The sequence below is a fragment of the Dendroctonus ponderosae genome, unplaced genomic scaffold, assembly GCF_020466585.1.
Source record: "Dendroctonus ponderosae isolate FM_Combo_2020 unplaced genomic scaffold, Dpon_F_20191213v2 Dpon_F_20191213_10, whole genome shotgun sequence".
Taxonomy (NCBI): domain Eukaryota; kingdom Metazoa; phylum Arthropoda; class Insecta; order Coleoptera; family Curculionidae; genus Dendroctonus; species Dendroctonus ponderosae.
The window spans coordinates 2,288,918-2,297,482 of record NW_026017111.1 but is presented as its reverse complement, the minus strand read 5'-3'; the positions used below and the strand labels follow the sequence as shown (position 1 = coordinate 2,297,482).

The window sequence follows — 8,565 nt, the reverse complement described above, 5'->3', positions numbered from 1 at the left end:
TTATTAGTTAAATTTCAAAAAACGTTTTTTAATGTAACGTACCGGATTTGCGGTCCCGAGATGAAACTCAAACGAACGAAAATTTCTTTAATATCCAAAATGATGAATTTTGAAAACGAACTGAACGTTCTAACGTGAAACTGAGACGAAAATCAATCGTAATTGAATGGCAGTCTTTCGAATTTCGGCAGTTTCGAATAAACTTTTCTTAGGAACAGCAAAATCACCATTACATAGCCTAGCTGTAGGCTAAGTTAACGCTATCCCGGGACTCGACCTGTGAATGTGACTGAACTATTGCGGGATGTGAAGGAATACTGTTGTTTTTCTCTGATTGAACTGTATTTACATTTTTGTAAATTTCCGGCTGTTGCAAAGTTTTCTCTTCTAGCTTTTGTTTGTTTTGATTGAGTTGAAGGAATTTTCCCCGAAATTTACCCCACTGTAAACTCGCACTGAACTTGCAAGCACAACGAAAAATGAAAAGCCAAACGTAAAACCAAATAAAAATATATTATTTATTTATGTTAAAACTGACTAGTTGCTTCACACGTGTCAACGAGATCGTGTATAATGTCCTAAACTAAAAATGTGCATGGTGAAATAAATAATAGTAAATTAAAAATAATCATTGCCTCAAATATTAAGCAGACATGCAAATCAAATGATAAACAATCAGAGCAACTAGTCTAAGTGTTGGAGGAAAATGATCATGGAAAACGTTGAAACGGAGCTGAGGAGCCGGCTTTTGTTCTGGGCAAATCCCGAGCTTGATGCTTCGAAGCTCAAACTCCGTCTCAACCTTCCCCGGAAACTCAAAAAAGCGGCATATCTACTTAATATTCAACCACAGCAATTACAAACATAATCGGTGTGTATAAAGGTGGGGAAAAGGCGTCGCAACTGAGGCTCTTTCAGTGTTGTTTGCATGGGATGCTGCCGATTTCTAAACTATTTTACAAACTGGCCAAAATTGCGGCGCCTTTTGCCCGGATCACTCACCGACAAACTGGCCAAAAGCCCAGATTGCCGGTGAGCGAAAACAAAAAATAACCACTTTCCTATAACATTCTCTCTCTCTCATCTTCAACGACTAGCAAAAATATAACCTTTGGTTAAAAAATTATAAACTAAAATGTATATACAAGGCAGATGGGTGTTTTATATATATGTACAGGGGCGTGGACGCAGCACAGTTTACAGTGGCTCGAAACAAAAACATGCCAAAGAGTAAACGGAAGTTTTGAATTGGTGCAGATTTTGAACTTGTTACCTGCTGGCTTGATACACAAAAATTAGGACTTGCCGTCAATATAAAACATTCGCTACCCGGTAAATATTCAGGTAATCACTGGATAATTGATTGATATTTTTGGTTGCGATTCACTGTTCGCCAAGTTCGGCGTTTTGTAAGAATGGAAACCGTCCTGTAACAACTATAACAATGTCCAATGTCTTCAAAGCCGTCCGGGTATCGGGACTACTCGAAAAAACCATTGTAAAAACAGTCACCGATTCGCTGTGCAAGATTTGGAGCCAAAGCGGTACCAATTAGTACCAGAGCCCGCCCATTGGTACCGGCACTGTCGCCGTTGGTACTGCTTTTTGCTCGGAATGGCCGGAAGGTCACTCCAGTTGTTCCAGGAAATTGGGCGACTTGAAGTACTCGGGCACCGGATCGTCCATTCGACTGATGATTTTGTAAATCGACTTTTTCCACGACTGTTCTGCATCGCGACCTTCTTGGATGGCTTTGAAAAATTCCCTGAGCGTTTGCTCCACTACGAACCTGAAGTTGGAAGGAACCTAAAAAATAGACAATTTTCGTCAGCAACTTCAAGCGCGTTTAAACCAGACAGCAAACTCTACTTTTTCTTTGCTTCTCCGTTTGGTATACACTGGAGTATAGAAAAAATGCAAAAAAACTACTCAAAAAAGCGAAGGAAGTCAAATGGAAAGCGATTCAGTTAAGATGCTGCTTTTCCTAGGGGCATAAAGTTGCCAAAAGGCTCCAAAAGTGAATAAAGCAGAAAGCTACGAAGAAAAATGGTTGCCAATAAAAAGGAAGCAATTGAAATGATGATTTCGCCTTGATAAATCGGGCTTTCTCAACGCGCTCTTCACGCTCAAGCTTTCTTCACAATTAGGCGAAATAAATTATAGACAACAAATTTGCGTTTTTGGCTCTTTTCGTTTGCTGCCTGCAAAATTGCTTCAAAAATAAATGAACAGAATAAAAGCAATATGGAAACTGCAATAGAACTAAAATAAACAGGAATTAATTTATAAGACCAAACACCGCATTTTTTCTTGACAATTACGCAAAGGAACCCAAATATATGAAAACTGCGTTTTTCCTCATACTTTTATGCAAAATATTAGCAGAAAATGGGCAATAAATGAAACAATCTGTACTAAGAGATAGAACGCCTTTTGTGAGACCAATTGACAAAAGAAAATACAAAAGTGATGGTTGAATGGATAAACCGACAAAAGAGGGCCAAATTGCTTCGAAAACGGAATGGAGGGAATAAAAATTGCAAAAGACTGCGAAAACAATTCAAGGAAAAATGTGTTCTTAATTTATAAAGCAGGGTTTTTCTCCACAATTAGGTGCCTGATCGCCAAAGCGTAAAAAATACGTTATTCTGGTTTCCTTCATTTGCACCAAACTAGTGCTTCCAAAGTGAATGGAGCATGTGAAAAAGAATACGAAAATCTCCTAAAACCATTGCGTTAGAAACTAAATAAAACCATCTGAACTGTTTCGTTTTAGTCAATGAGGCGAAGGAACAGTGAAAAGTGAAGCACAAATAATTGATTACATAAAACCTACAAAACTGCCGGCAACATCAAACGCTTTTTAAGGGCCAAGGCGCAAAAATTGCATTTTTGGAATGGTGGTATAAAAACCGGGAAGCAATGCAAAAAAATGTGCCAAATTAATCCCAGGAAACAAGTAGGTAAAGAGACGCGGTGGAAGCGAATTGCTAAACTAACTAAACTAAATATGAATGAAAAAGCTTTAGAAGTGTTTTATAATCTTTGAACATGTCTCATTTTCCGTAGCACAAAGTGATAAGAAAACCCTCCTTAATTTTGTTCAGTGAATCAGCCCAGACATCTAGAAAAATTATAAAAATCATCCTCATGCAAATGAACGGAACAAAGTGGATATCAAGAATACGAACGAAACAAGGGTTTTTTTTAAAGATGTCTCGGTTTTCACGAACCTGTGGGCCCCATACCTCGATGTGATTGTTTCTGTTGTAATGCAGATTGAGCACTCGGTATAGCTCGGAATCTGCTCCCACATGCAAATCATCACCATTCTTCACTCCTTCTGATACAGCTTGTCTGGCGTATTTCTCCATTTGAATGTAGTAGAATTCCCTGCAAGGACAAAAGGTTTGATTAAGAACTTTCCAAGAAGCCACCGCTTCGCACAACTGCATTTTTGCAGTTTTTCACTCCAGAAATTGATGAGCAATTAACCAAAATTAAAATTGAAAAATCGTCTAGAAAAGCGCAATTAAACCTCCAGCTACCTGCAGACTTACTTGATATGCACAGAAAGCGTTAAACGTGTGCCAACCAGATAAGCTGGTAGGTACTTAATTATTTAGGGCGACAAATCTATCTTGAAAGTGCAGGTGTCGTACCGCTATGAAACCTACGTGATCTTTGAAAACAATTTCCTTAACATGCGGGCTTGAACTGTAAAAGGGGTCAAAGAAATTGAGACTTGGCAAATCATAAGGGCGATTACACACTTAAGTCCCATCAATGATGAATAATCGAAAAGTATTCCGGCTGAACTAAACGATTCGTGCCCGAATCGGAAGCAACAGTTGCTGGCGTTAATATTTTACCATGGTTAATACAGAAGCGTATTAATTATGCATGCCGAATTGGCCTATAATTGGTATTTGAATTCAATGACATGACACTGCAATGTTTAGGTAATATTAATTCGGTTTCGATGCCAAACATTTGTATTATTATAATCGAGCTTTGATTATCTTTGTAGCCGTCAGGTGAGTCTCGCAAGGTGATGAAGTGGACGATGCTGAAGATTAAATGACCAGCCAAGTTTAAACTGCCAAATCCATCTACTTGAATCGACATAATTGAATGAAATAGTGGCAAATTTCGAACCAAACCTGCATATAAATTACGTCTTTTTATATCAGTAGACAAGTGGGGATCTTTATGCATTGGCATAGGGTAACTATAGCCCTTCGATGACAATAAGACAGATGTTCAGATTGGGAAAAACCGTTAGAATATTCACTGCGCCGTGTTTTTAAAGATTAGAACATTACTAGGTAAGGGTGCTAACCCTCTTCTCGGTTTTAGAAAGGGAAAGTCGCTTTTTGGGGCTTATTGTTCGGTTTGGGAATATTTCCGTGTCCGGTTTAAGGCCCATTGAAGTTGTAATTCTTTTTTTTTTTTTGGTCGAGAACTCGTGAGTTTTTCGGGATTTTAGTACTTTTAGCAAGACAACTGCGCCATTTGCTTCAAAAATTCCTAACTTTCCTTCTAGAGCAAGCAGTGACTTGAAATTTCTTCTCAACCATAGAAGATGCTTCAATCTCAACACCCTAAAGATTTCATTGAATTCGCACAAAATTCAGATTTTTTCCGCCTTCGTAATGGCCAATAATGCCATTCGATTCGCACCAATTCCAGATTTTTACCGCCATAGTAGATATTAGTGCAATAATGAACGCTTTCAAGCAAATGCGCGGTCTGTTTAAAAATTCCTAACTTATAATCTAGTGAAAGCAACCGGTTGAAGTTTCCCTGATCAGCAGATACTCAAATATGAAAATGCTACAATTTTTTCCGCCCTGGTAAATGCTAGTTCAAAAATTGAAGTTGTCAGGCAACTGCACCATCTGCTTTAAAAATTCTTAATTTATCATCCAGAGCCAGCAGCGACCTGAACTTTCCCTCATCGATAGATGCTACTTTGGTCTTAACCCCGACAAAATTTCATTAAAATCGAACCAAATTCTGATGTTTTCCGCTTTGGTTCATTTTAGTTACAAAATAAGCGCTTTCAGACAACAAGCTGTGCTATAAAAATTCATAACTTTTAACCAATCGAGCGCCGCTACTTGAAATTTTCGGCATCTGCGGATGAGGCTTGAGTTTCAAAGCTCTCAAAGCACCAATCGAATTTAGGCGAAAATTGATTTTTACTGCTTTAGTAAATGTTGGTTCAAAATGGACGTTTTCAGATAATTGCACGCTCGGCTTTAAAAATTCCGAACTTCCAATCTAAAGCTCGCAGCGACTTAAAATTTCCCTCATATGTAGCAGATACCTAACTCGAAAAACCCAGAAAGTTTCATAAGAATCGTGCTTAATTTAGATTTTTGTTGGCATAACACATCCTAGTTCAAAATTTTGCATTTTCAAACAACTGTAGGCTCTGCTTTACAAATTCACAACTTCGAACCTAAATAAAGCAGCTACTTCACATTTTCACCATCTACTTACAATGCTTCAGTTCAAACGCTCTCAAATCAGCATTTAAAATTCAATAAAACTTGATTTTTGCCGCTCTTTTAAATGTTAGTCCAAAAATGCACGTTTTCAGACAATTGCACGCTGGGCTTTATAAAATTGTACCTTCTAATCTAGAGCAAGAAACGATTTAAAATTTCGCTTATCGCTAGAGCCACCCCAAAGCTGAAAAGTCTCAAAGTTTTATAGAAATCCTGATTAATTCTGATTTTTGCCGTCATAATGAATATCAGTTCAAAAATAAGCGCTTAGAGACAACTGCGCACTTTAATTTAAAATTTCGTAACTTTTCATCTACTATAGGAGATGCTCAAATCTCAAACGCCTGCAACATTCACTGGAATCACACGGAATCACTCTCGGATTTAAAAATTCATCACCTATAATCTAGAGTAAGTCGGAAATTGAAATTTTCGGGATCTATAGAAGACACTTGAATCAAAAAACCTTGAAAATTCAAGAGTTTAGCTTCAAATAGAAAAATTGCTTTTTTGCTTCGAAGATGCAATGCGCTCTTGCTGGCAAAACGTCACCTGTTATGTTAATTACACTCAATTCATGCACTATTGAAGGAACCAAAGCGAAAAATGTAGCTTAACGATGTAAAAGCAACAATAACTGTACAAATAGTTTGGATAAATTCTCACTGTTTAATCCATCAAAAAATATGTGCACTTTCTTTGGAAAAATGCGAGGAAAGATCGTCAGACCTCGAAGGGACCGACGAGGGCAAACAAAAGGCGCAATCCGGCATCCGAAGTTCTTTCTATAACGATTGTTACTTGAAGTTGGTTAACGCTAATTAGTCATTGTTAATTAAAAAGAAAAAAAACAGGTCGTATTGAATATGTTACCGGGAAAGTCGCATAGTTTTTGAGCTGTGGATCGTGAAAAGTTTCTCATTTTCTTTCCGAGTATTGTCTGCTGGATTTCTTCATTTTTGTATGAAAGTTTTAATTTCCACTGCTGGCGTTAAGTATTTCGGATTGAATGCAATCTGGCTTAGGAGCACCAGCCACCATTGCCGGATGATTTAGGGTTAAATAATTAACTATCAATCAGACATAATCAGGGAGTACCAATTAAGGCAATTAATTAGCATAATAATTATGCGGAGAAATCCACGTGGCAGTAGCAGGGAGGCGGGACGAAGGTGTAAACCGGTAAATTGCTTCCGGTCACTTCGAACTGATCGTCGATCGTACGGACTTTTAATTAAAGAAGCCGAGCCTAGTGGTTATTTAATTATGGTAAACTTAGCGAAAGGCTCAATGCTTTCATTAAGAAATGGGAAAAGGTGCAGCAGGAAAAACGCCACAAAACAGCTAATTTCCTAGAGCTGAACCAGCTCACGATTCTTTCGGCGCCTTCAGGTGTTAAACTCAAATTAAATCTTGCAACTACTCCTAATTCGTAATTAGCTCATTGCAGCATTAACGTGTAATGTGCTCCTTAAAAAATATGGAATTCCCTCGACGACGCCCTATTGCTCAATTAAAAATTACTTAATTAAGATCTTGAGACTAATTAGTAGACGGCAGGAAAGAAAAAATCGCTCGGTGACTTTGCGTATGTTTTAAATTAGTCGTTCATTACATTACGGCTTAGAGGCGATTTTTTAAATTACGCTACTGAATACTAATTGCTGCTAAAGACGACGACTCGTAATCACTAACGTTTATCTGCTACAGGCGCTGTCAGATGTGCGATACATTTCTCAATTAAAAATTATTTAATTAATTAAAAAATCAAATCATCAAAGAGAAGGAAGACTTTAACCAATAAAATAAGCGAGACATTTTTACAGTGCTTCTATTGARCATGCCGAAAGTTASAATTGAAKGCCGAAAGTTAMAATAATCGGGTTTCAGACAACCGCATGCTCTGCTTCAAAAATCCGTAACYTCTCATCTAGAGCAAGAAGTGATTGKTAATTTTTCTCATCTATAGCAAAYACTTGATAGAASAGACTTGAAAGAMAAACTTCTGAAAATTCTATTTGATTCGCAGGAAGTCCTGATTGCTTCCGCCTTAGTGCAATAATAAAGAATTGAAAAAATTCCTAACTTCTCATTTGCATGCAAGCAGCGACTTCAAATTCGCCTCATCTATACAAGAGGCTCGAATCAAAAAACTCTGAAAATTCCAATCCGTTCGCACAAAGTCTTGCWSTTTTTYCGCCATAGCACATGATAATGCAATAATAAACATTCTCAGMCKCACACTCTACTTTAAAAAATCCTGACTTCTCATSTAGAGCAGSCAGTRATTTCAAATTTGGCTCATCTATAGACGATCCTCTTCTGCCAGAAAATTCTGAAAATGCCATGCGATTTGCAGAAAATCCTGATTTATTCGCCRTRGTACATGCTAGTGCAATAGACATTTTCGGCAAATTTTAAGCACTTTTTGAGGGTTCACGATCTTTAGCCGACGATTTCTTCCTCATTTTTGATCCAAACACTTCAAAATGCATATTTCTGAACTTATTCCGTGGAAAGGAACCGTTTGAGCTCAAAAAACACGCATGTGAAATTTTGATTTTTGACCGAAAATTTTCCAAGGGTGGGGGTCGATTTTTGGAAAAAATTTAAATTTTCTCTAAACGTCTTAAATTTTACATCATTTTCATCTCACAGACGCGAGGAATGCATCGAGCTCATTGAAAAACATGCTAGAAGTTTCAGATCCGAAATAATAGACATTTTCGCCACATTTTAAGCGTTTTTTGAGCGTTCACGATCTTTAGCCGACGATTTCTTCCTTATTATTGACCCAAACACTGTATAAATGCATATTTGTGATCTTCTTATGTCGAAAGGAATCGATCGAGCGCAAAAAACACGCATGTAAAATTTTGATTTTTGGCCGAAATTTTTCCCAGGGTGGGGGTCAATTTTTTCAAAAAATGAAAATTTTCTCTAAAGGTCTTAAATTTTACATCATTTGCATCTAACGGACGCGAGGAATGCATCGAGTTCATTGAAAACCATGCTTGAAGTTTCAGATCCGAAATAATAGACATTTTCG

The 8,565-nt window shown here is 37.5% G+C and overlaps 1 protein-coding gene across 1 annotated transcript; it reads right to left on the bottom strand.

Annotated features, from left to right (window-relative positions):
• Positions 1-494: 494 nt before the first annotated feature.
• On the bottom strand, positions 495-3,393 carry LOC125502791 (homeobox protein prospero-like; the record flags this gene model as incomplete). Its single annotated transcript, XM_048662063.1, is given in 2 exon segments — positions 495-1,806; positions 3,249-3,393. Coding segments are annotated over 2 exon segments (325 nt in total), but the record flags the coding sequence as incomplete, so codon positions are not given.
• Between the last annotated feature and the right edge of the window lie 5,172 nt (positions 3,394-8,565).